This window comes from Odontomachus brunneus, unplaced genomic scaffold (genome assembly GCF_010583005.1).
Source record: "Odontomachus brunneus isolate Ranch 3 - 2012 unplaced genomic scaffold, Obru_v1 Obru_scaffold_015, whole genome shotgun sequence".
In the NCBI taxonomy this organism is placed as follows: domain Eukaryota; kingdom Metazoa; phylum Arthropoda; class Insecta; order Hymenoptera; family Formicidae; genus Odontomachus; species Odontomachus brunneus.
The window spans coordinates 2,437,171-2,463,214 of record NW_022639465.1 but is presented as its reverse complement, the minus strand read 5'-3'; the positions used below and the strand labels follow the sequence as shown (position 1 = coordinate 2,463,214).

At 38.9% G+C, this 26,044-nt stretch overlaps 7 protein-coding genes across 12 annotated transcripts in view; 3 read left to right on the top strand and 4 right to left on the bottom strand.

Annotated features, from left to right (window-relative positions):
* Positions 1-3,231: 3,231 nt before the first annotated feature.
* On the bottom strand, positions 3,232-7,505 carry LOC116841466 (tRNA modification GTPase GTPBP3, mitochondrial). The gene is made up of 4 exons (XM_032809438.1): positions 7,315-7,505; positions 6,251-6,424; positions 4,587-5,547; positions 3,232-4,410 (listed from the first exon to the last, which is right to left on the bottom strand). Exons 1-4 carry the CDS (start codon positions 7,466-7,468, stop codon positions 4,170-4,172), a joined length of 1,530 nt encoding a protein of 509 aa, XP_032665329.1. The 5' UTR covers positions 7,469-7,505; the 3' UTR covers positions 3,232-4,169.
* On the top strand, positions 4,970-11,400 carry LOC116841465 (histone H4 transcription factor-like). Of its 3 annotated transcripts, none has more exons than XM_032809437.1 (6): positions 4,970-5,047; positions 7,876-8,410; positions 9,086-9,422; positions 9,531-9,846; positions 9,921-10,218; positions 10,719-11,400. In XM_032809437.1, exons 2-6 carry the CDS (start codon positions 7,931-7,933, stop codon positions 10,935-10,937), a joined length of 1,650 nt encoding a protein of 549 aa, XP_032665328.1. In that variant the 5' UTR covers positions 4,970-5,047; positions 7,876-7,930; the 3' UTR covers positions 10,938-11,400. The 3 variants fall into 3 exon arrangements, with proteins under 3 accessions (XP_032665328.1, XP_032665325.1, XP_032665326.1); XM_032809434.1 differs by lacking the exon at positions 4,970-5,047 and adding an exon at positions 7,337-7,488; XM_032809435.1 differs by lacking the exon at positions 4,970-5,047 and adding an exon at positions 7,516-7,772.
* Positions 10,537-12,076, bottom strand: LOC116841467 (PHD finger-like domain-containing protein 5A). Its single transcript, XM_032809439.1, has 3 exons — positions 11,863-12,076; positions 11,613-11,803; positions 10,537-11,538 (listed from the first exon to the last, which is right to left on the bottom strand). Exons 1-3 carry the CDS (start codon positions 11,912-11,914, stop codon positions 11,449-11,451), a joined length of 333 nt encoding a protein of 110 aa, XP_032665330.1. The 5' UTR covers positions 11,915-12,076; the 3' UTR covers positions 10,537-11,448.
* A 951-nt stretch (positions 12,077-13,027) lies between these two features.
* LOC116841367 (THAP domain-containing protein 2-like) lies at positions 13,028-15,645 on the bottom strand. 4 transcript variants are annotated; one of them, XM_032809191.1, is made up of 6 exons: positions 15,466-15,643; positions 15,187-15,398; positions 14,988-15,111; positions 14,834-14,893; positions 13,945-14,211; positions 13,028-13,223 (listed from the first exon to the last, which is right to left on the bottom strand). In XM_032809191.1, the coding sequence occupies exons 1-6, from the start codon at positions 15,488-15,490 to the stop codon at positions 13,171-13,173; spliced, it is 741 nt and encodes a 246-aa protein (XP_032665082.1). In that variant the 5' UTR covers positions 15,491-15,643; the 3' UTR covers positions 13,028-13,170. The 4 variants fall into 4 exon arrangements, with proteins under 4 accessions (XP_032665082.1, XP_032665081.1, XP_032665083.1 ...); XM_032809190.1 differs by having other exon boundaries at positions 13,036-13,223; positions 15,187-15,382; positions 15,466-15,645; XM_032809192.1 differs by lacking the exon at positions 13,028-13,223 and having other exon boundaries at positions 14,060-14,691; positions 15,187-15,382; positions 15,466-15,642.
* Positions 15,646-16,167: 522 nt separating this feature from the next.
* On the top strand, positions 16,168-17,440 carry LOC116841368 (eukaryotic translation initiation factor 3 subunit K). Its single transcript, XM_032809194.1, has 4 exons — positions 16,168-16,425; positions 16,570-16,789; positions 16,867-17,086; positions 17,160-17,440. The coding sequence occupies exons 1-4, from the start codon at positions 16,373-16,375 to the stop codon at positions 17,315-17,317; spliced, it is 651 nt and encodes a 216-aa protein (XP_032665085.1). The 5' UTR covers positions 16,168-16,372; the 3' UTR covers positions 17,318-17,440.
* On the bottom strand, positions 17,434-20,190 carry LOC116841365 (pseudouridylate synthase 7 homolog). Its single transcript, XM_032809188.1, has 6 exons — positions 20,012-20,190; positions 19,437-19,940; positions 18,870-19,346; positions 18,096-18,792; positions 17,873-18,024; positions 17,434-17,809 (listed from the first exon to the last, which is right to left on the bottom strand). Exons 1-6 carry the CDS (start codon positions 20,097-20,099, stop codon positions 17,529-17,531), a joined length of 2,199 nt encoding a protein of 732 aa, XP_032665079.1. The 5' UTR covers positions 20,100-20,190; the 3' UTR covers positions 17,434-17,528.
* A 1,212-nt stretch (positions 20,191-21,402) lies between these two features.
* Positions 21,403-26,044, top strand: part of LOC116841370 — a 122,599-nt gene continuing 117,957 nt past the window's right edge. The window contains exon 1 of the mRNA XM_032809198.1: positions 21,403-21,719. Coding sequence (XP_032665089.1) covers positions 21,624-21,719 — 96 coding nt within the window. The 5' untranslated portion in view covers positions 21,403-21,623. The remainder of the gene's footprint in view (positions 21,720-26,044) is intronic.

Sequence of the window (26,044 nt, the reverse complement as noted above, 5' to 3'; positions counted from 1 at the left end):
TTTTTTTTTTTTTTTTTTTTTTTTTTTTTTTTTTTTTTTTTTTTTTTTTTTTTTTTTTATAGATCTCGTAAAATTCCGTACCGAAGGTCTCCAATTTCGCCTGCCGTTATGAAGCAATTTATTACATACATGTATGTATATGTACAGGATGTCTGATACGATTCGCATGTCCCCTCGTAGGCAGGTAGAACTCGTTAAACGCCATGAAAACGTCCTCTATCGTTTTGCAAGCAACTGCGTGAATTTTTGAGATACTGATTATTGAAAATTGACAAACGATTGCGCGCGACGCGGTGCACTGAGAGAAAAACCTGATGATTGTGTATAGTTGAGAATTGTATATAGTTTTCATAAACTATATATATTAATTCTGCAAATACAAAACTCATACAGTTGTCATCTATATGGATACCATCATCGTGTTTTAGGCTTGCTCAAAATGAAGTCTCATTTAAAATGGCTGAGATACATGCTTTTATTCACTGTCCGGCAGTACATACCGCCTGTCGTTGCCAAGAAATTGTCTCAATTGATCCAAACATTTTAGTTGACTCTATTTTGGATGAATCTGAAGAGTTCGTCCCACTGCATCATCCGCGCACTCGTTTGCCCAAATTTTCTACAATGGACATTTAAAAAATCACACGGTTGTTTGCAAAGTAATACAGGACTTTTCCACGCAGTTGAATAAGTCCTGCCTGCACACGAGCGGATACATGATTCGCGTCGAACGCCCTATATGTGTGTAGATCCAATAATACCCTGATTCCTCGAAACTGATTTAATGAAAATTCGTTGGGTGACGCACAGAATGATCGCAGCGTCGTGTTTAGCGCCTTTAACGATCGGGAGAACGAGTCTCTCGGAGTTAATTCCCAAAAACTCGAATTGCATTTCACCGAAGTACCGTCGACGAGCCTCAAGCACGGCGATACTTCGCGGGTGGAAGCCAAGAGCTGGTCAGTTAGTTATAGAGAGAAATAAGAAGTATCGTAATGTGTTCGATACGATCAAAATAAATAATAAAAAAATGAAAAGAAAAAAAAACTAAAAAAAAGAAGAGGAAAGGGAGATTGTCTAGAATAAAAGGAAAAGAAAGTCTAATATTCGTTTCTATCAACTTTGGTTAACTCAACCGGTTGATTACTCCAACAGAATTGACCAATCGCATTTCTCGTTAGTCAGAGTCGACAAATGAGATTGATCAATACCGCTAAAATAATCGGCGAGTTGAGTTAACCAGAGTTGATAGAAAGGAACATAAGAGGGAAAAGAACAGACGCAAAGAAAAAGAGAAAGAACGAAAACAGACGAAGCGGACTTCTTGGTGCCACCTCGGGCATGGAGGACTGGGAAGGCGGTCTTCGTGGACCAATTATTAGGGATGAGAAAAGGAACCGACGGATCTTCGATACGATCCACGACAGATCTTTTGCTTTCGCTTTTCTTTTCTCATATCCTCCGCTATTAAATACAAAGGCGTTAGGGACGTACTGGCGATAGATAGACGAGTGAACGTCTCCTGTGAGGGCACGAGGATAGGTTTTCAGGACGAGCCAGCGGGACGAGAAAAGGGACCGACAAGTTTTCGACTCGATCCTCGACAGACTTCTCTTCGCCTCCCTTTTCTCGTTCATATCCTCCACGATCGATGTGCGATGCGTGGGACCTCTTGGGCCGTTCGCGTTTATCCGTGGTTTGCGTCGACTCAACAGGCGTGTATTTCGATTTGCGATTTCAGTGCAAATAGTGCCACTTTGTTATGGATAGAATGGTCGATATATAGAATTTAAAGCAATACGGTTTTATTATGGCGAGTTTATCTAATCTCGCGTTAACTGATACTTCGTTCTGATTTTTTGCCTGAGGTGAAATTTGAAGGTTACCCAACACGATTGTAAACTTTTGTGAGGAAAAAAAGCAAACAAAGAGTACATGTTCAACGATAAATTGTGTGTGCATCGGCTACTTCTATCTAAAATTATTGCGAGATAATGTATATTTATGTACATTTAATTAATAACTCTTATTGATAACTCCTTTTGGCTCGCGCGATTCAACTACGGTTGTTCGCATGATCATTTCGAGGTTCTTTTTTTTTATCATAACGGATGTACACGATCACGGTTCACCAAGTTCGCATTAATCCTCAAGACCTGCTACGATTTTTCGTCGCGCGACATCGAAGAGACGGAATCTGAAGCGCTTAAGGATTAAAAAATATATTTTCGTTTCTTCTGCGCGAGGTCGTTCTTAGCTTTACCTGAGCGAAAACGAAAAGATGTAGCGCGAATTTTCCGCTCCCATCGAATGAATCGCGATAGTGTGGTGTTTTTTAAGACTTATAAAGAAACAAAAAGGAAGCAGTAGTGGAGAAAAATCGAGTGTTACGTATAGATAGAAAGTGAAGACGATCTTGAAGATAAGTCGCGAGTACGTTTCGCGACTAGAACGTAATAATGTGTCTTAGACATGTGGCGTGTATGTTCTCGGATAGATCTCATGTTTTATGGAATTATACGAACAAGCAGCATACTCCGCGAAAAGCAGATGAAAAACAATCGAATTTATATAATAGAATACGGACATCAACGGATGATAAATCTCGTTTGTCCATTTTAATTTCTGCACGTGTTGAGTTTATTTGATCATTATTATTGTATCTAATTGTTTGATCGATCTTGCATTCGCGCGACACGTTTGATAAAAAGTTTGTTTGCGACCCATGGATTTTATGTGCAACGCGAAGATCGTGTGGATCTGTCGTGTGAGATTAAATTAATTCTTAACTGGTACGAAGGGAGAGAAGCCGTAGAAGAAATTAGAAAAAGAAGATACGTGTATTTTTCAAAATTTACATCATTGCTACTTTATCGTGTGAGGAACGAGAAATTGTTGTTTCACGAACACACGCGAAGAGTAGACAATGTTATCAGAGTATAACGGTCTTCGTAATTAACGATACCAGTTAAGAGCTAAGTGTTAATTCGAATCTTTATTTATTTCTATTTTAGTTGGCTTTTTGTAGTAAGGGAATTCTATACGATTACATTGATCGTACATCAAGTTCTGAATTTTGCGGCAGCTCTGTAAGATATATATAAGAATTCGTCCGAGGTAAAAACAAAGCATCGAGCATAGCTCACGCGAGCGAATTTTTTTCGTATGCGACTTATATATTTTTACTTTTTTCCTCCTTTCTTCTGGATCGGTTTGTTTGTTTTTTTTTTCTTTTCGTTAGCCTGCCAAGCTATATATTGTCGTTTATTGCGCGAGCGAGCGGAGTTATTGATGCAACGAGTTAAGTAACATGACACGGGCATGGCATACAGATAACGACTTATTACGAAGCCCTATCTGTAAGGCATGGGGTATCGATATCTTATAATCAGGCAAAAGGTTGTTCTATGTATGATTGTGCGTGTAACATTGTTAATAAACGTACGATGCTTATGAAGGCTCCTTTTGTATTTCATTTTGCTCTACGCGCTGCGCGCGCAAGGGATGAATTTGTTCACGTGTATATCTTTATATGTGCAAATAACTCCGCTTTTACGTTTTAATCCTTTGGCCTACAACCACGAGTGAGACTTGTGGTAAGGAATTTGGTCCATAAACAATAAGCACGAGTCTGACTCGTGGTACTTCGTTCGGACCAAACGTAAACAAGACGAGCTTGGCCGAGACTATGGCCCGAGCAATCGGGAGATAGCGTGTAGGTCAAGGAGTTAAGTCCCTCTAAATCTCACTTCACAATAACTGCGAAGAAACAACCACACAGAGACACAATGTATCATACTTCGAATAGTGTCACGATCTTCCCTGCTCATCGTGTCATACGTACATGCGTGTACGTGCGCGTATGTGGTGTGTGCGTTGGAGAATCTTTATAAATTCAGCTCTTTTATAAAAAGCCCGGCCTCTCGATGGAACAAGAGACGCAACATTTTGTGAAACTTTTTGCGCGAAGGGTCCGAATTCAAAGATGTACTGCGAGATATATAAATAATATCATATAATAGTACTAAAATCTCCCTACAATAGTAAAGATCCATAACCATCTGTAAAGATGTACTACACTTAACTGATATCTGAGTCACATCCGGCGTCTCGGAACAGTCTGTAAAGAAGTTTAAAACGGCATCTTGTGTACAAGAGACGACGGCTCTTTATTTACCGATACAAAAGTTTTTAAATATAATGTCCAGTATCTCATCGGTGCTCACGTGTCCTGTTATCCTCCCGAGTTCTCTCATCGCCTTGTGGATCTCCTCCGCCGCGATAGCCACGTCATATTGCTTGGTCGCGCACAGTTCGAAGTAATTCTGCAGGTGCTTTAGACACTGTGTCAAGTGATTCCTGTGTCTCGCCTGACTGATAGTCGGACTCTCCGTGGACGGATTGCCACATCTGAGCGAATCATAACGAAAGCATCAGTTGAGTATCGTAATGAAAAATACAACTACAAAGTTTCGAAGAAATCTCGCGACATATTCATGAAAGAAAAGAAGAAACATTGATGGATCGTGTGTCGTGAGCTTCCTTCGTTAATTTTACAACAATGTATTGTGATCGTAAATACATACATATCCCTAAAACGATCAGTCAGCGATCGTAGCAAACCCTGAAAGCCGTCTTCTATCTTGCAGGATATCAAGACCGCTTCGACGTCGCTCAACCGCTCTTTGTCCTCTTCTCTCAGCAAGTCTGTCTTGTTCATAATCACGATAAAGCGCCGTTTTCCCATCTTCGTCAGCAGCTCGTGTATTCCCAACGACGACAGATACTCGCGTATATAGTCGCCGTACGTCGCGTCGCTTGCCGCGAACCTGGACGCGTCCACGACAACGACGACGAAGTCTGCGTTCACCACGTGCTTTCTCGCCCGACGGACGCCCTCAACTTCAACGATGTCTTCTGTGTTATCTGTGATGCCGGCAGTGTCCGCTATCAGCACTGGGTAACCGGAGATGTTCGCGCTCAGCTCGATGACGTCCCTCGTGGTGCCGGCGATCGGGGTAACGATAGCGGCGTTCCGTTGCACCAGGTGATTCAGCAGACTGCTCTTGCCGACATTGGGCTCGCCAACGATGACGGTCCTCACTCCGTTGCGCAGGATCTCGCCCTTCCTACCGTCAGCCAGGTGCTCCTCTATGTTCTTCATCAGCTTCCTCAGCGCGCCGTGCGCGGTCTCCACTACGTCGCTCTCGATGTTGTCGTCCTCGCCAAAGTCGATGTACGCCTCGAGGCTCGCCACGCACTCCGACAGCACCTTCCTCCAGCTGCTGTACAGTTTGCGAAGCAAACCGTCTGCCTGCAGCAAGGCTTGTTTCCTTTGACACTCCGTCTCCGCTTCTATCAGATCGGCTATACCCTCCACTTCGGTAAGATCCAGCTTGTTATTGTAGAAGGCGCGCCTGGTGAACTCACCTGGCTGCGCTGGATACACCTGCAGCGTCGAAAGAGCCTGCATCAAGCGGCTAAGGATCGCCGAGCCGCCGTGCACGTGAAACTCTACGGAGTCTTCGCCGGTGTACGAGTGAGGTCCTGAAAGTTGCGTTCTCGTTAGGTATGCTCATACCTCGTTAAGTGTGGACTTTGATTAGTTATGAATGATTAGACCCTTGTTTTCAACTCTCTTTCATCGGTAAAAGTGTCTTATAAGCAATCGGGAAACTTACACAGAGAGAACATTATAGTCTTTCCTTTTTCATAAAATCCTTTTAAGTTTTACTATATTTTTAGTAGTCCAGAAATAGATTGTGAATTAGGTTTATCTTGCTAAGGAACAAGTTTCGTTAGGAACATAGCAGATTTTTTAATATCAAATTTCAATTTTTAAAATATATTATAATAATTAATTAAAATATATTATAATATATTATATCATAATAAAATATATTAAAATATATTATAATATACATATATTTTTAAAATATATAAATAGTACATATGAACAAAATGAAAGGATAAAGTGAAGTGCTACAAAATGTCAAGATATTTCTTAGCTACAAAATTCTACGATAATTTTTACTGTAAAATATTCTGCGTATATAAGACACTTTTAGAAGTCACTTTTGTTGACAAAAGAGGGTCCACAATACCTAATAGCAACAAGATCTTGTAAGGATATCTTGGGGATTTATGTGGACATTTAGCAATCCCCTGGATATCTTTGGGATATCTTGGATATCTTATGCTGTATAAGCACTTCAGTTTCCTACGAATATAATTGTGTACACGAAATTACCAGGAAACCACAGGCAAAGTCCATGGTCGATCACTTCCTTTGTCTCAGGGTCGTGTATCTTTCGTAAAAAAGCTTTCCTCGGCTCCAGGTTCGATATGTTCGTCATCTTCTTCAGGGCATCTAGAGACCGACTTCCTGATACTCTCACCACCGCCACGCCGCATTTTCCGTGTCCTTTAAAAGTTATGCATTCGCTTCTGTGTTATAAGATTCGATATACACACGAGACATTCTCGTGTGTTATGACAAAAGACTTTCATCAGAAAAGAAGCAATGAAATTTAAATTTGATAAAAACATGCGAATACTACAGAAAGAATTTGCAGATCAACGCAGTGCCATTTGAAATCTATGTGTCGACTATGAATAAGATTGAAAAATTAATTCAATTCACTACGTAATGCTAACCTTGCGGTTATTCGCAAGGTTTATTTGATAAATTATTCGCAAAGATTATTTAAAATATTAATGATTTATCGTAAAATCAAAACAATACTTTCCTAGATAGCACAGAGAATTCTAAAAGAATTCAGTCGTAGGTTACCAATTCTGAGTTCATTTTTAGATACAAAAAGAATTCTTTTCACTGAACTGAACTCTGAAGAATTCTTTTTATATTTGAAAATTAACTAATAATTGGTGACATACGACTGAATTCTTTTTGAATTCTTTTTGAATTCTCTGTGCTATCTAGGTTCACTTGGCCAAAGGTATAATAAATCAATCGAGTCATTCCGCAACATATAGGGTCTGTTTTCTAGTTCCAAACTGATTGCCGAACCAATTCTCTTTTATCTTTTTTATCTGTATCGCTTTTACCTGTATACCTGTTTACCTGTATGTCTCTTTTTAAATTCCGAAAGTGTACATTAGTTCAGCAACAAAAAACAGACCCTTCTATTTCTACCTGATCCAAGTCAAACGTGGTGGGGAAACGCGCGGCAAAGCGCATTTATTGGTAGCTAAGTAAAATGCAGGCGAAGTGATCAGTGCATTGCCGTGTGTTTCAGACGCCTTTCACGTTTCCAGATAAGCGATATATAAATAAATATATAAATAAATAACCAGATGACAAGGCGCAAATGGTCGTATCCCTTCGCTCGTTCGCGAAACAGCTGATCGTGCAACGGCTGATGGCGATGTGAGGTGCCTCGTGCAGAGCCCGCGCGATCGTTCGCGTCAAGAAGGATCTTCGGCTGAGACACTCGTAGATAAACATCGTTCGAGATACGGGTCTTGGTAAGGGGTCAAACGGTTCTACAATTATCTGTAAAAATAGATATCAACACGAATGTCGACGAGAGAAAAAGAGAGACGCGAGCGATTAGGCAACGATGGAACAACGATAGAGGCGTGTCGTCTTCACAGTAAGATCGCTAGAACAAAAAACACTGTATCGCGCTTCACATCGGAAGTGACATCGAAAAGGATGATGCTGAATGTTGTGGATAAACGTTTCTATCTGTTCTCGTGATCTGCGGGATTCATTGTGTCGTCGACTGTCGATCAACACGATCTCCATTGTGCGTCACTACTTGGCGGCATATTTAAATGTTCACGAATACGTTAGAAATTGTTGACAAATGTTGCTTTCGAGGTCACTAATGCGCGGATGATTTTTCACAGGCGAACCACATGAGGTGTGCCGCGTTATTTATCACGACGACTCCACGTGCACGATATGGCAGAGTTAATGGACTTCAAACCGAACAAAATGGTAAACGACAGGTGCATTAAGTGGGTGAAATTGCAGGATTATCCGTACACCGAGGACATCACTGCCAAGCGAAAGTCAGTTGAACTTGACTACGACGATTATTACAACACAGACTCTGAGTTTGACTCAGTCTCAGTGTGCGATGCCAAGAGACGCAGAGTGGGCACACAATTAAAGGACGAGATTCTGAATCTGACATGTGAATGGAAGGAATGCAGCTTTTATAGCAAACATATAGAAGTGTTTCTGAGACATGTTTCAAGTCATATACCTAGTATACAAGTGAGCATAAAGGATGACAATGAAGTCTACGTGTGTCAATGGAAAGACTGCCCATATGACACTGATATATGGGAGGAGATAATACGGCATGTGAATTACCATGCTTATCACACTAAGTTAAAATCTATTGGTTCCAATGTTCGCAACAGAATCAAGCTACCCGTAAGTAACCAATATTTTGTTTGAGGCTCCTGATTCCACTGTTGTGGGATAGATTGATAACACCATAGGTGAGAAAATGCAAATTCTTGCGTGCCATTTTCAAATCAAAAGATACTGATAAAGATACTTTCTATTGAGTCAAATCTATTGATTCTGTTGTATCTATTGATTCTATTGAATCAAAAGATATTCATAAAGATACTTTCATGAAAAAGCTTTAACATTAACATGGTAAAATCATGAAGAAAGGTAGATATATTTTTTTCTTTTATCACCAAACTAGTGTGCACTTATAGAAACAGATATAAGAAGAAAAGAGAACTAATGCAAGTTAGTGTAATTAGTACTAACTTAACCAAGCAATAGAAAACATAAGTTAAAGAAGATTGCATGTCACATTAATTTTAAAGTTATTATTTATTGTTGCTATATTTATTGACTATATAAAGGAAAAGCATAGTTTTCAGGACATTTTACAAATATATTCAAGTGATCTAAAGTATTCCTTCATACAAATGTGTTTTTTTATTTGAAAATGGCAAGAGTTTTTAGTATACATTTTTTCATTTTTGATGTCATCAAGCCATTTTACAGCAATGGGACCAGGAGCCTCAAGATACAGTTACATTAATGAGAACAAACACTAGAGAATAATGATTGTATTGTTTCCTATAGAAATGCCATAGAGACCTAGACTGGAAGAACATCGTGGAAACTCCACCTGCGCATATGTGCAGATGGGAAGAATGCCTGAAGATTTTCACGAATTACCAGATGTACTTGTATCACGTTACTATACATACGGAGAGTTACCCGCGGGGCAATCGAGTTCAGAACGGAGTCGAATGCAAATGGACCGGATGCAGCGGCAAATATCCGAGTTTATATAAACTGCGGGATCACATGAGATGCCACACCAAGGAGAAGATAGTCGCATGTCCAGACTGCGGTGCTACGTTTGCCTCTAAGACAAAATTTCACATACACTGCCAACGGCAAATTCCCATAGAAGGTAAAAGAATAAATCACGCATTTCAAGTTTCTTACATTTTTGTTTGACTAGTACTGATGGCAACATGACGAATTACGCGCGATAACAAGACGCATAAATGATTTACAGTACAAGGATTCCGATGTTCGCACTGCAAGAAGTTCTACGCAACCGAGAGAATTCTGCGGGATCATATGAGATTTCATGTGTTCAACTACAAGTGTACTCTCTGTGACATGAGCTGCGAATCGCCGGCCAGCTTGGCGAAGCACGTCAGGTATCGGCACATATCGACCAGGACGTTTCCGTGCCAATTGTGCTCTCACGCCGCGAAATCGCAGCAGGATCTCGATTATCACATGAGTGTTCATACCAACGGTCCAAATTTCTTCTGCCAATTCGAAGGATGTCATTTCACGTGCAAAGGGGCCTACACTTTGGACAGGTACTTGTAAAAAGTTTTTACTGAGACAACGATAAAGCTGCGACCATCTATCATGATTGTTTTAATTATTTCAGACACTTGGAACGAGCACATAGTATGATGATGCGATGGTATTGTTGTCACGAATGTCCGATCAGATATCGGACGAGTGCCAGATTAACAAGACACCTCACAGAGGCCCATCAGTTGCAACTGCCCAGTGGCCACAAGCGTTTCCACTATAAACAGGACGAAGACGGATGTTACCGAATACAGATGGTCAGGTACGAAGCCGTGGACGAAGAGAACGTGTCGCCCGTAGAGGAAGCAATATTGCCGGATAAGAAATACAAAATAGAACTGAACCACGTTACGCCATTGATGGAAGTGAAGGTGAGTATTAAGACTTTTGGTTCCTCGCGGAACTCGATTGACGACATCAGAAGCGAGGAAGTTAAAAATTGTTGCAAAATAGAAAGAAATAAAAATATGTAAAAAATGACACGATCGATCAAGCAGACTTTTGAAATAGTCTGAATGAACACTTTCCTTTTGTTCAGACAAAAACAATCATAAAATTAGTGACATGCAAATTTCCTTTTCAACTTATATTTTCTCATGATTTATGTTAATTTTACGACTATTTATTGATTGTTAAAACAAAAAGAGTGTTCGAACTATTTTACAAGTCTGCTTAAGCTTGCAATTATCATCATTTTGTAAACATATAATTTCATTTGAATGTATTTCAAAGGAATTTTTAACGTGTATTTTCTCGTTTTCGACATCATAAATCAAGATAGCTACGGCGAGAGATTAGAAGTGAATTAAGTTAAATAAAGTGAATTAAGTTAATATCATATCTAACATTTCTTTACATAATTCTTGCCTAGGTCATGGAGGATAACGCGAACGAGATGGAAACTGAACAGAACTTACAAGAAGAAATGGTAGCGATTGATGTTGATGGAACTATGCCTGTTATATCTAATATTTTAATATCTATTGATGAGGTAGACGCGAAAGGAAATATTATAAAACGAGAATTTGTCGAAACGCAGGAAACTAACGAGTTACCTCCATCAGAGGAACCACTGTTAATTTTAACATAAGCTTGATAGACTTCTTTCATGAGAGAAGTTTTTATATATATATATATATATATATATATTTTTATACGGTTGCACGATAACGCGGTTTTATATTGGATAGATTTTATACCAACTATATATTTATTGTCCAATTTTATCCAATTTTTAATAAGAATGACAATATTGAATTTTTTTGTTGTATCGTACTATTCACTGATTCTTGTTTATTGTATTATATATATATATATATAGCATTTGACTACTTGTCCTAACAAACTATGCTTACAATAATAATATTTAGAAGTGAAACATTCACCTGTTGCAATTTAATTATATAATGAACTGTATGCAAGTAGGATTTGTTTTTACAGTTGTTGAAATAATATCTAGCAATACACCATAGTATAGTTATTTATATAACAACGAAGTTGTTATTGCGCTGTGATTGTATTCTTATAAAAGTAATAAATTACCTGATGCTCAATGTGTTTAGCAAGAATTTTACAAAAAATAGTATTTCAACATGGTAAGATTATCTTCTTTTGAATCCATATTTCTTCCTCTCGTAGAAGAGATCTGTCTTAGAGCTTCCTAAATTGACTATTTTAGGACAGCCATCTCTCTAAAAAAAATAGATTAAGATATTTAATTTACTGAAAGAATTTTTAGTTTTACACAAATTAATAAACAACTTACATCTTTCTCTTGTATTGTACATTCTTTACAATAATATGCATCAGATACACCAGGACCACCACATATCACACAACGTCCCTGATAAGAACCATAATTGCACTCGTCGCATATCCTAACCAATGTACAGGGTCTCACGTAGGAATCGCAAATGACACATTTGCCGTCGCATTTCTCGCACAACCGACCAATAGCTAAAATACAAACTATATTAATCATACTGGCAGATAGAGGTTAGACAACTTCGACCTACCTACTCCCGGCTGTTTACGACAGAAAATTAAATCTGGATGATGCTTAGCCATACTTTACAAGTTTTATTTTGTAAAATTGTTTTTTCTCTATTATCGTGTTGCAAATACTGTTTTTCTTCTCTATTATTTGAATTCTACAATTGGTTCACTCTTTTCAGCTGCACTGATGAACTGGGTGTCGATTGTGTATCTTAAAACGAAGTGAAAATGACAAAAGTGAGCAAATACTTACTAGCATATTTGTAACTTCATTGGACAATGCCTAGTGAATTTGCTCACTTTTGTAATTTTCACTCCGTTTCGAGATACACAATCGACTCCAGTTTAGCAGTGAAGCTAAAAAGAACAGATTAAAGACCTGTTCTTTGTAGCTGCACTGCTGATCTGGTGCAATATATTAAAGTGAGACAAATATACGTTTTCTCAGGGAGCATCCCGATTGACCACGGTACGATTGGACACAACCAACTGATGCAAAGAATTATCTAGTGAATTACCAGGTTGAATCAATCATTACTATCTGTGTCCAATCGTACCGTGGTCAATCGGATCTCACCCGTTTTCTCACTCTAACTTATTGCACTAATTCAGCAGTGCGCTACAAAGAACAGGCCTTAAGGGTGAAATTACATGTAGAGTAAAAGAGCTGTGGAATAGAGAGTGCGTCATAGAAGCAATCAATCAGCGCTATATCGCTCTTTGCTGATTGGTTGCTTCTATGACGTACTCTCCATTTCGTAGCTCTTTCACTCTGCATGTAATTTCATCCTAAAGCCCGTATCAGACTACCGACTGCACAGGCCGAGCCGACTGCCGACTCTCAATGGACTAATCACAATAAGACACCGATCGGCGCCTCACTGTGATTGGTCCATTGAGAGTCGGCAGTCGTAATCAGTACCACGGTCGTTATCTTTTCTTTCGTTCTACGTTAACATTATGTTTATTATATTATAAATCTCTGTTCATATTTTTAATATAGTTTACTGTCCTTTAAACAGAATTATTTTGTTAAACGCCTATCTTACACTTGTAACATTATTATGAAACGGATTACGACCTATGAAGTATAACCGAATTTTAATATATTATGCAGCGATTGTTCTTATGAAATATATGGTTTTCTAATGTATTTTGTTCATGATTTTTTTTATTACTCAAGTGCAAACATTCGTTAACTTGAATATTATGGAGTTTTGTGAAATATTCCCATCGGATCATATCATTGTTGTCATTAATCAGCATTTTATGGCTTCCAAAGTAATTATGTAGTAATTTGATACAGTGGCACGAGTCAAGGAATACAGTTACTTTGTTGTCCATTTCTTTGTTCCTTTGTTGTTGGATGAGAAAAGTAAGTCTGAAAAAACATGGGATTAAAATTGCATCCTAGTATTGCACACAATAAAATTCACTAAGGCTGCGTTCCGTTTCACGCATATGCGCGCATTTATCTATAGTTCATGTTACGTATATTGTAGGCAATGCGCGCATAATGCGTGAAACGGAACGCAACCTAAAGCTCCATCGAAAGTTACAGATATTATATTTATACTATGCTCATGCAATGTTATTAATGCTTGACGAACCATATTGGACTTTTGTCCTGCATTAAGACTAGAAATTAAGAAATATTCAATGGGAATTTTCCAGGATCCATTAATACAATTTATGAGAAACACTAGCATCTTTCACTATTGTTGCTATTAATATCAGGCACCAAGTCAATGTATCTACTGTACTTTGTGCCATCATATTCTATGTATTGTCTTATGGCCATTTCATCGAAAATAAGAGCACCATAAAGAGGGTAATTGACTAGCTTAACATGTTTCTTAATTGTGACTGTAGTGCTTCTTGATTAAAACCTGGTTCGCCGTTAACTGACTTGTACCATTTGCTGGTTGTTTTTGGATGGGGCAAACATATATCAAATTTTTTCCGAACAAATGCGTATGCTCGTGGCGAATAGAAATGTAAAGTTAAGGCAAACGACCTTAATTCTGCCGTATATTTTTTAGACGTCGAAGTTTTAATAATTTTACATATTTGACGTTTCAGTAATTGTGTATTAAATTTACCTAAATCTTTTAAGACATCCAATTGTTCTGCATTCAGAAGATTTTTGTTTCTTAGAGATGTCAATATATCTTTCATTTTCGCAACATACTTCATGGTTCGCTGTTGCTTTTGTTGAACAATTTGAAGTTTCTTTCGGAATTCTTTCTTCATATGCATTAGCGCATTTCTTAACATTTGTTTCCGTGGTGTATTTTCTGATAGGTATGGCGAAACAACTGTTTCTTGATTAATAGATCTAGGTGGTGTACTAAATCCTTGTTGGGAAACTGTATAAATTGCGAAGTAGATAAACAGATGAAACAGATGATTCTGTTTAGATGAAACTAAACGGAATTGTTGCTTATTAAATAAACATAATAAAAGTATTACTCACGTCGATGTAAATATATTTTTCCATATAAGCATGTCCCAGACATTTTACTATGTCATTAAGACGTCAATAATACGTCATTAATGTCCATATTCATAGTCAGGCCTTATATATAGGCATCCTTTAATTCATCTTCAGATGCTCTACAGATCATTTTATTGCTTACAGAATATCTGAAGATAAACTGAAGAAGGCTTTAAATTTATATTTAGGCCTTTAAATTTATATCAGGCCTTATGGCCTGACTATGAATATGGGACTGAGACGTCTTTATCTATATTTAGATTTCATCTTGCTACCTGGATTGTTTTACCCTGATAGCACAGACAGTTCAAAAAGAATTAATTTCTATGTCAGTAAATGAGTTCATATCTATCTGCAAACAGAATTCTTTTCATAAAAAACGATTTTGAGATTTATTTTTGCAGATGAATATAAGCTCATATTTGCTGACATAGAAATAAATTCTCTCTGCACTGTCTGTGTTATCCAGGTGTTATTTATTTCAATTAACTTACTGTTTTCTGCATTTTCGCATATTTCTTGAATTTCTATGGGATTCTCTACTTTTAGTAAACCTGAGGATATAACAATAAGATTATTACTCAAGTTATTGTAAACATATTTTCCCATATAAGCACTTGTTTTACATATCCCAATTAATCTATCTACATTTTTCTTTGTGTTCACATATTTCTTCAATTTCCATGGAATTCTCTATTTCTCCTAGCAAATCTGTTTTAATCAGTTTTTCCTGTTTTACAGGTGGCTCATCATTATTTACATTTAAATATCCCTATAAAAATACATACTTTTACCAAATATTAAATATTTGATATTGCTTAATTTTGTCTATACAAATATTAAATACCTGATATTGCTTAATTTTGTCTGTATATACAAATGGGACAGCTCCAGGCCTGATTCTGATAGAAGAAAGCGATGTCCTGTCCAAATCACTTTCTTTAAAATGTAAGGAGCAGATGTATGCAATTTCTGGTATATCCCTATTACTCAACTCCATCGTATCGAGCCACTTTTTACGTTTTTTTGAATCTTTAGGTATCCTATAATTAACGTTAACTATTAATAAAATAAAATATATACTGTATTATTTTTTATTGCAGCTGTCTGTTATATTAAAACATACCTGTGAAATGATAGTCTTGTACCATTTTTACGTTCCCATTCTAGTTGTATTTTATTTTTCCGCTTCTCGGTTCTCCGGCTTTTACAATATTTCGCGTAACAATCCGGCATTCTCTACTACGAAATACATAGTCCTATCCATAAGGACCTTTCATCGAGTGGGATCCGATTGACCACGATACGATTGGACACAGATTGTAATGATTGGTTCGACCTAGTAATTCACTAGATAATTCTTTTCATCGGTTGGTTGTGTCCAATCGTACCGTGGTCAATCGGGACGCTCCCCCTTTCATCGCAAAGGTTAAAATCCTCCATCTATGGGTGTTCCGATAATACCTCTCCTAGTCACTTCCATAGAGCAGAAATAAGTTACAGACATCACTATCTACTACTATTATGTGACTCATGACAACCCAAAATTACTTAAGCTGAGTGCTTTCCAATTGCTTAAAGCGTCTTCTACAATGGCAGTAGGAGTAGTAGTAAGAAATAAGCAGTAAGTAAACAGACTAATCACAATCGATTATTTTTGAAACATGAGAATGGAATTGGTCAATTTGTTTACTGCTTATTTCTTACTACTACTCCTACTGCCATTGTAGAAGACGCTTTACACATCTTGATACATATGTACATAGAAATGCACCAGTTCAGCAGTGCAGCTGAAAAGAACAGACCAATGAACTATAGAATTTCAGTACTGGCAGTGAATTTCGGAACGCACTGAAGTTTCCTTCACGTTTTCTAACCTATTTATATTGCCTATTGACGTTTCCTCGTGTTTGAATTTAGGGTTGTCGAACATCTTTTAGTTACTGCCAATTGGATAAAAAGAACTTGTTAGCCAAAATACTGAAGAAGAACTTTTTGATTACAAGAACAATTAAAATTCTTTGTTAGCAGAAATGGCTGAGGCAATGCGTCAAACCGTGGCTGGTATGCTTAAAGGCATTGAAAGGTATTGTCTTCATTATGCATTATATTCGTAGAAGTCTATTATTTACATAGGCAGTAATAGTCGATAAGAACTTAGATCTGCAGATATAATTTATACTTTTACCTATAATTAATTTTTTATTATATATTATCTAAATGTTTCCAGGTACAATCCAGATAATCTCACAACCTTAGAAAAGTACGTGGAGATACAATCGAGAGAGAACGCCTATGATTTAGAAGCAAATCTAGCTGTTCTGAAGCTCTACCAGTTAAATCCTCATCGATTTAACATGGATATAACATGCCAGATATTGTTGAAAGCTCTAACCAATCTCCCACATACCGACTTTGTGTTGTGCAAATGCCTGCTCAGTGAGAAACTTGTAAGCTTCTTCAAAGTTATAAAACGATTGTTCCTTTTCATTTAATGCATGTATATTTATTATAATAATCTTTGCAGATGTCGGAGAGTCCAATCAGTCAGATTATGTATTTGGGAGATATTTTAGAACGATGTGAATTCCAACATTTTTGGGACAGAGTATTATCTATGTCAGAACTTTGCGATAGAATTGTAGGTTTCCAAGATTCGATAAGAAAGTTTGTGTGTCATGTAGTTAGAATCACGTTTCAAACAATAGACAAGGGACTCTTGTTACAACTGCTTGGTGGTGTAGATGGTATGATATAGTCTGCATATTTTTTTACAGCTTTTTATAGCATTAAAATTTATTAAACTATTTTGCATTGCAGATGCAACGTTGAAACATTGGGTGAAGAAATATGGCTGGAAGGAAGAGAGCAAAGTGATCATCTTTGTCGCGAATCAAGACGAAAAGATCAAGACTAAGAATATTACGGAAAAAATTGATTTCGACAATGTGGCGGGTTTGATGGCCGCTTGTCTGTGAATACACATCAGTGACTATTTTCTAATAAATTAAACGTGCAGATTACTCAGATTCATAAATACATACATTTACCAATTACTAGAATATTCCTATTTTTATAAAGAGAAACACTTGCACATTTTATATAGTTATGATTTATTGCGTTTACAAAATTAATATTTTATGTTGAGTTTTGTGTCAACTTCACAAAATCTTCTGTTTCTTTCATTGTTTAATCATTTTTTGCATTAATCGAGTCTTCATGAGATTTTGTGTCATGGTTCTCTTCTGTATTGTCTTTCTCATATTTTGTCAAGTCTGTACTGCCAGATTTATCTGTTATCTTTTCTGTAGTAGTTGTATCAGTTTGTGTAGTTTCTGTACAATGAGAAGCAGACAGTGCAGCTTGTGTTTCTGCTGAGGTATCGTTCTTTAAGATTTCACGCAGTGCCATTGTAGCATAATTGCTAGATTTCAAACACATTTCGATGATCAACGCCTTGTTCTTTCCATCTGAAGAAAGCAGATAGAGTGAATGAGTATTTAAGAAACAAACGCGGGGGATATTCGATTTACCTGATTTATCCTGTGGAGGCATACGTTTCCTCATTTCATCAATATCCGATAACATAAGATCATCATGCTTCTCGTTATAACGCATAATCTGCCACGAGAGATTTGTTGGTATTCCTAATATTTTTCTATAGGAACCACCTAAACTATATTTCCTAATAAAAAAATAACAGATGACAGTAATGATACATTGTATACCAAATTATGTGTAGACAAAAGCACATACTTATTTTTCTGTCTGAGATCGGTTGTTAATCCATCTTTGGCTAAGAATTCATCATACCAAGGCTTAGCATAAGACGGGTACGTAACTTTCCATCCAGCTTGAGGTATGACAACGTCGGATAGAGTGTAGTTTGGTAAATCTTCTTCTGTAAGAATTTTTACCATGGGAAGTTCGTATGTGCTTTCGTGTTCCTCCGTTAAATCCTCAGTCGCTTTAGTCGATTTTTCTTTGGTTTCTTTCTCTGCAGTTGAATCGGTATCTTTCTTTTCGCTAAAGACAACATCACTTTCGTTTTTAACATCATTAGTATCATTCGGAAGATAATCCGTTATCTCGTTAGTAGTATCCTCTTTGCAATTTTGTTTGTCATAAACCAAATCACCCACGATTACATTTGTACCGAATTGCTTTACTCTTCTCGATACGATGTGATTCCAAACGAAGCTTTGATACGAATGGATGTACATCAGTCGAATGTTCCGAGGAACAGAGTCGAGCGCGCCTACGGGATTCTTGTCACCCGATACTTGCAGACCTTTCAGAAGCCTAGCTTCGATTTTATCGACTCTTTTGATCTTTGTGTAAGCGGCATGCGCGTCTTTAGTTTCTGCGTAAATCCGTCTAGCCTCTGCCAGTTCTTTATCTTGCTCTCTTTCCCGCGGTTTCAAAATCAATTCTATTGCCTCGTGCCATTTACCTAATTGGAAAGAATATTGATTGACGGTAATAATTCGCTGGAATGATATTCATATAAAGAGAAACTGTAATAATCACCTTGCAGTAAACGCTTTCCGATTTCATGCGTGGGTATAGTAGCTACTGTACCGAATCTTTGCAAACCATAGTAATTAATGAAGCCATTATCGCGTAGTGACGTCATCGCTCGCTCTATCTCTTCGTCCGAGCCGTGCACATTTCTCAATGCTATTCTGAATTGATTGCCGTGCAGCATACCTAATTTCAGACTGTCTTTGGCGTACTTGAAGTTTCCCACATATATACCATGTATAGTTCTACCAGTCCTCAGTATGTCATGGGGATCTACCTTCTTCAGACTCACCCACTGAGTCGTCCATGCTCGACGATCTTTCGTGCCTGCATAACTGAAATTATCAGGTCGAATTCGCAGACTTGCAGCCAATTGATTCAAAGCGTCCATCGTATCCATGTTTACTTTGTGTAATAAGAAATGGCAATAATTGCCACCACGTCTCTTCCAATCTATCCTGTTGTCTCTGCACATTTTTTTAGCTGTAAGGAGAGATATTAAGAATCATAGTGTGAGGAACATTCCTTGTATATATGTAAAAAAAAAACCATATAGTGAAGTTTACAACATACCAATCTTATCGTCTTGGTTATTTAGCACAATTGTGATAATTTTTTTGTCATCTTTATCTACTGTTTGACTGATAGCATTCAGTTTCTTTGCAACTGTATGAATAGCTTTGCGTTCAAATTTGTCTAGATTTGTTACATCAATTTCTGTTATATCTGAAGAGGAATTATCCTGCTTCAAAGTTTGCAATTGATCCCATATCGCTGATGGTATCAACTTCTTCAGATCCTCAATATCTTCATCATCTTCTGGTTCACATGGAATGTCTTGATGAGTTAGCTTGGCTACTTGCCCATTGAGATCAATTTCGTTGACATGAAAGTCAGTGTATCTTTCTTTGATTATTGCGGAAAAGCCCATGTGCTTGCCGATATATTCTGTAATACCTATGTCAGATTCTTTGAGTCTATTGCCAACGTCCAACCTGTTTTTCTTCCAATCTTCTCGCGAAGATGACTCAAATCTGCGTTTGTAGCCTCCTCTGCGAGAATAATTCTGGCGATCACCTTAACAACAATAATCACATTTCAGCAACTGCAATTGTATCCATTGTGACAAATTATAAATTATAGATTACCTCTCGGCTGTGATGTAAAATTGCTGCGATTCCTGTCATTCCTGTAGTTGGAACTTTTGCCTGTAACAGCAGTATTATCAGTCGACATTGTGTCTCAATCGCGCAGTAAAACCGTGTGTGGTGAACATAACCTGAATCGTCCGTTCGCTATGATCACGTGATTGCAAAGTTCTCTTTCTTTCTTTCTGCGCGAAGTGTATCTCTGACTCCTCCGCTCTTGACGCCGTTCATTATAATTCTGTCTAAGCAGAGAGAACTAGTAATTTCTTCGTTTTATATATATTTATTTTTAGCACATTTCCGAAGAAAATATAAAATTTATTTTACGATAAAGTTACATAAAACACTAGTACCTACGTATAGTTACTTTCTGGCCATGTTTAAATTTTCAAATTTAAAATTTTGAATTCACTCTACCTTGATAAAATAATTACTAGTTTAATCACTAGTATATCACAATAGTAATTCACGACATTGCGTTTGATCGAAATATTTCATTTTTAGGGCGAATCAGTGATAGAAGAATGGTATCACTGCGCGGAGACGTGAGTCGTTACGAGATCGTCGAAGAACGCAATAGTGCGCGGCAGATTCCTCCTTCGTTCTACACGACAAATGCTGTGAGAAACGAGCGGTCGTCAGCGTTGATCGCGCGTGAAAATGTTCCGGGAATACGCTCCGTGGTGCGGGAGGACAACGATAAAGCGTGCAGCAGGATAACTGCACAGGTGAGCGCGCGACGGATGGAATATATGACTCGAGGAATAACCGATGTCGAAATCTAGACCCTCGCAGAACGGGAATGTCGAAAATACAATTTCGCGATACAATTTCCCCGTCAATAGCTTTTCCCAATAAAAAATATGCCACAAACATTAAACTCTCTCTCTCTCTCTCTCTCTCTCTTTCTTTCTCTCTCTCTCTCTCTCTTGGCGGTATTCGATAGATATTCAAAGTCACTCTTTCTAGCTTTACTCTCTGTAGCTTCCTCTGTTCCCTCCTACCCTTAAATCTTAACATATACACACGCACGCATGCGGGGAGAATAAAGCTAAAAAGAACAGATTTTTCATTTGCTCGAGATAAAGAGAAATCTCACAGTAACAGCCCTGTGGGAGAGAGAACAAAGAGGGAGAGAGAGAAAGAGAGAGAGACAGACAGAGGAAGAGACACAGAGGGAGCATGCGCCCTTGCGAGCGACGTGAAGTACGCTGATTACGTTGCGCGTGGGGTCGTAGTAATAGCCGGAGAAGGGTGACACGCTGTCAGTGTACCGCGAGCTACGAACGGGGACGGAAGTCTCGCGCGCGTCGTTTTCGTGTTTTTTGCGTCAGTGGGCATAATCGCGCCGCGTCACGCACCACCGTAGGCTCATTCAGCGGTGGTCGTAGCGTTCGCGTGCCTCGACGACAACCCTTGACCATCGTCCGCCGTCAGATTTGTGGTATCCCACGTCGTTGTTTTCGTGAGTGATTGGGCTGTGCTTCACTCCCTCCCCCCTTCCTCCCCTCTCGTGTCGACGATGCGAGCTCGAGACTCGCGATAGACTCGCGGACGACGCGGGAAAAACGGATACGTGTGTGTCGGAGCACGAGCGGAGTGTCGAGGCGGGATGAGCGCCAGAGAAGTCACTCTCCTCGGCGGCTCCCCATGGGGCTTCCGGATGCACGGCGGATGCGACTCACATCAACCCCTGCGCATCTCCAGGGTGAGTACAACGATGTTTTCTTTCGATCGGTCCGTTCTGATGGCCGGCGGTGTCTCGCAGCGGTCACGTGATCGTGTTAATACAGAGGGCCATTTTTGTTTTCGAATTAGCGCCTCCCGGCCGCTATTTGAATGTCGTATGGCCGCTGGCACCGTGCTGTGCACGCCTCGTCGTTATTATGTATGTATACGCGGTGCTAATTGCCGTTAATGGTAACAATTGATTATTCGTATTGACGTGATAGAGCAAGGCCAGCGTTCGTGTAACTTTTGTCCCTGTCATAAAGTACGATGATCCGAGTGCGATCATCCAATTACACGACGCATTCTGCATTTGAATACTTGATGAAAATATATTATCTACAATTTTTTATTCATAAATATCGCATTATTTATGTAATAAATAATGCGGTTTAATGTGATACGGTGGTTAACGTAACGTTGTATCGTATTGATATTATGTCGATCGATTGGCCCAATTTGTGTGGTCGATTACGATAAGTTTATCAGTGCTCGTGAAAGCGCCGTGGTAACATGCGATTGAAGGAAGCAAAAAGAGAGGAGAAAAACGTCCGCGTGTAGCCTTTTCTCTGGCGATTATCTCAACTCATCCTTTCACTGTCATAATTCTTTTTTTCTAACTGATTTTTATGATTTGCATTTGTGCGTTTTTTGGGGCACTGATTACGAATTTAAAGTCTGATTTTAAAAATTTAATATGGTTAGCATTTATTGGTAAATTAAATATATAAAAAATATATATATAAATAATTAATTAAATATATAAACGTTGAATCCATATTTATCAAAAACATGTTTTTGAAGATTAAAATAATACTAGAAAATGAAAAGCTACAATATAAAATATATGAAAAATAAAGTTGATATATATGAAAATCCCAAAATCATAATTAATTTTACGAAATTACAAATTTCACAAAATAAAAATGAAAAAAAGACAAGTGGAAAGTATACTTGTCACTAGCAGTGAAAGGATTAATAGCGTTCCGGGCTATCATTTCTATCGTAAGTGGTGAAACGAGATAATCGTATGAGTGGAAAAAAATTGCATCGACCCGACCGTGCCCTGTATTTTTGTCACTGAGAACACGCCGTCGTAATTTGCCCCTGCGAATCCGCATCTGCTTTCGTATCGACTTTATGTCGTAAGTGATCCTTCTATTTCTCGAGAGAGAATATATTTTTTTTCCTAACAGGGTGCTCACACACGCACACGCACACACATATATCCCCGTGTGGCGAATATCTCTGTTATATTTTTACATTTTTCTTTTACGTACCCACAACCGCAACATTATATTTTTACATTTTTCTTTTACGAACCCACAACCGCAACATTGGTCCTTGTAAATTCACTCTGTTGAATAAATCGTATAATTTTTTTCATATAAAAATATGATCGCAACACGATGAACGTTTGTTGGTAAACATTCGCCGATCAAACTTTCGAATCGACAAACCGTTTCAAATTTTATCCGCAACATAAACTGTCAAGCAGTGTTGGATATTGTTTTAAAAAATGTTTTTTTTACTAAAATAATCGGCAAATCAACAATCAAAATCAATTAATCGTCATGTATTGAATCTCAAATAATTTTATCAACTAATGCAATTAATTAGGAATGAAACTTTAAACCTTTCCTTTTATCGATCAAACTCGATAAGATTATTTGTGATTTTATGTGTGACGATGAATATTGATGAATATTGATAACCGATTTACTGATTATTTTAAATTCGTATCAATAGTTGTTATTTGAAACTCGTCTCAGGTGAGATACTCAGATTTTAATTTAGAGTTAAATGTGAGTGTTCAGCTGAGTCACAATTGCGAATATAATGCCACGCGTGCATTATACTATAATTCAAATAAAAAATTCACCTAACACTAAATTCAGATTTGAATATCTCACGTAAGATAGGTTTAAAATAACGGCTATTAATATGAACCTTAGTCGAAGAACCTTCTTATCGATTAACGCCCAATACTACTGCTCAGGTTAACGATAGTCAGAAAATGATCTAGATATTTTTAGGTTAATAAATTCGAAATGAGTTATGGTTTGGCAGAGTAGAGAGAGAGAGAGAGAGAGAGAGAGAGAGAGAGAGAGAGAGAGAGAGAGAGAATCGCGTAAATCCGATGGTAACGGCTCCTGTCTGCTTGTGCAATGTGGAGCATTATCCTTTGGGTAATAAATATCAGGTCGATCGTCGCCGGCGACAGCTACAGTCACGAGAGTATAGTCTCTCGAGATAAAGATGATTGTTGTGTTGTCTATACGGATCGACACGCTGTGCCGTTTTCCGATACGCGCAACTGGGGAGTCCATATGGAACAAGCGGTTTCCTGTTTATCCGTGATGCGGATTAACACGTGAGATCGAGACTACTTATTCGACGCGCATAATCGCACAATGGTGCAGCATAATCGCGAGCTCTGAAACGTCATTTGCGGCCGGTCGGTTAGCTAAACGGCTGCTTACATTTTCAGACATTCGATAGTTACGTTCGCGAACGACAGCGAAGGTCGACGGGGCGGGAGCCTTGTCGTGACTCTCTCTCTCTCTCTCCCCCTCCCCTCCCTCCTCTCCCCCGCCTCATTCTGCTGAGCCACGTGCCTCGCGTAAACGCTGGTGAATCTCATTTTATTAGAGCTACGGCATTCGGGTCGACCACATGCCTGGCGTCGTGGGTTATCGTGGATGAGGCAAATTTTAGCGATCGTAGAAATGGCGTTTGCGCGAGCGGCCTCGCGAAGGATACGCGATCGATTCTGGCACACGATGATCGCACGCGGTTAAAATTGGAGCGCGTCAAGATCCGTCGGTCGTTTTCGCGAATATTCGCGGATCTTTCCGATAACATTAGCGGCTTAGACCATGTCTGTCTGCGTAATATCGTCTGACGTAGGACGTCATGCCAATTCGAGAACCAACGTTATTTTCGACCGATTGCGATTCAAGTTTGCGTTGCACGGCAACATGCGTCATTTGTAAAACCGTGGCGGAGAGGGAGGAGAGAGAGAGAATCTGAGGACGACTTCGTCGGGGTCTCCTGAAAACCATTATCATATGCGACTTCCTTGCCGTTGTCACGTGATCTTTCGTTATGCAACGTGATGTGTGACACGGCGGATGATTCACAAGAGCTACGGACGCGTGCGAATTGCAGCACACTCGCAGCATGAAGCAGAACTTTGAAGTGCATATTTACGCGCGTGACACGAATGTAACGTCTACGGCGATGACGCGAGGCACGCGTATTGCCCCGGGCTCCCTCTGTGCGAAACGCGCCGCGGAAACATTCTTCGGGGATAACACGGGTCAAAGGTCGCGCTAAAATTGTTCGCGGCGACTCGCTGTGTTTTCGATTCCGCAATTTGTCTTCACGCCGGCGGAGTGCCCGCGCTCAGACGGGACGGAAAATCACGGTGACTCCAAAATGATCGAGTCGCGACATTTTGTTCTGGTTACATTTTGTCATCATGTTGACGTTATCGTGATTGTTCTGCCTAGTCACGATTTCCTGCGACGGAGCGGCGCTCTTACAGTCGGTTTTTACATTTGCCCCGACGTAACCGCGATTATCTTGAGTCACGTCCACGGATGTAGTAGCGTGTCTTTAACGCTCGCACAGGTTGAGTCAATTGACCCAGCGGGTCTTAAATCGCCGCGGCCGGAATTTACTCAACGCGGACAAACACGCGGGAGAGAACCACCTATCTAAATTTGCACGAGGAGCGCGCGGGTACATAAAAATGTGCGTTATTACAGTGTGCTGTAATACCACTTGGCGCGATCTTGAATTTACTGTCAGCCGCGCGAACACGCACGGCACCGACGCGAAGATTACATTCGCTGATACGCGCTCACGCCGCTTGATTTCTTCCTAGCTCACCTTCGCTCAATGGGTTAATGTTGCTTGATGAAGAGAGAGAGAGAGAGAGAGAGAGAGAGAGAGAGAGGGGGGGGGGAGAAGGGGATAGATACAACGTAGTTCTTTCACGTACGATCCATCTAAGCGCTTATCAGTGCCGTCTATGCAGAAAATTATCCGCCTGTATGAAGTTAGCCCCCCACTTTTCGAATTTATTAATTTTGACAGTTGTGCTGATTTGTGCTAGGTTTGTGCTACATTGTGCTCGAATTATAAATTTTTAATACGAAAAATGAGCGAGAAAAATGGAAAAAACCGTTTTTTTTGGTAGCCCCCCACTTTTTGATTTTCGAAATTTTTTTTATTGTGCTAGGTTGTGCTAAGTTGTGCTAACATTGTGCTAAAGTATTATCTTCGAAAAATAATCAT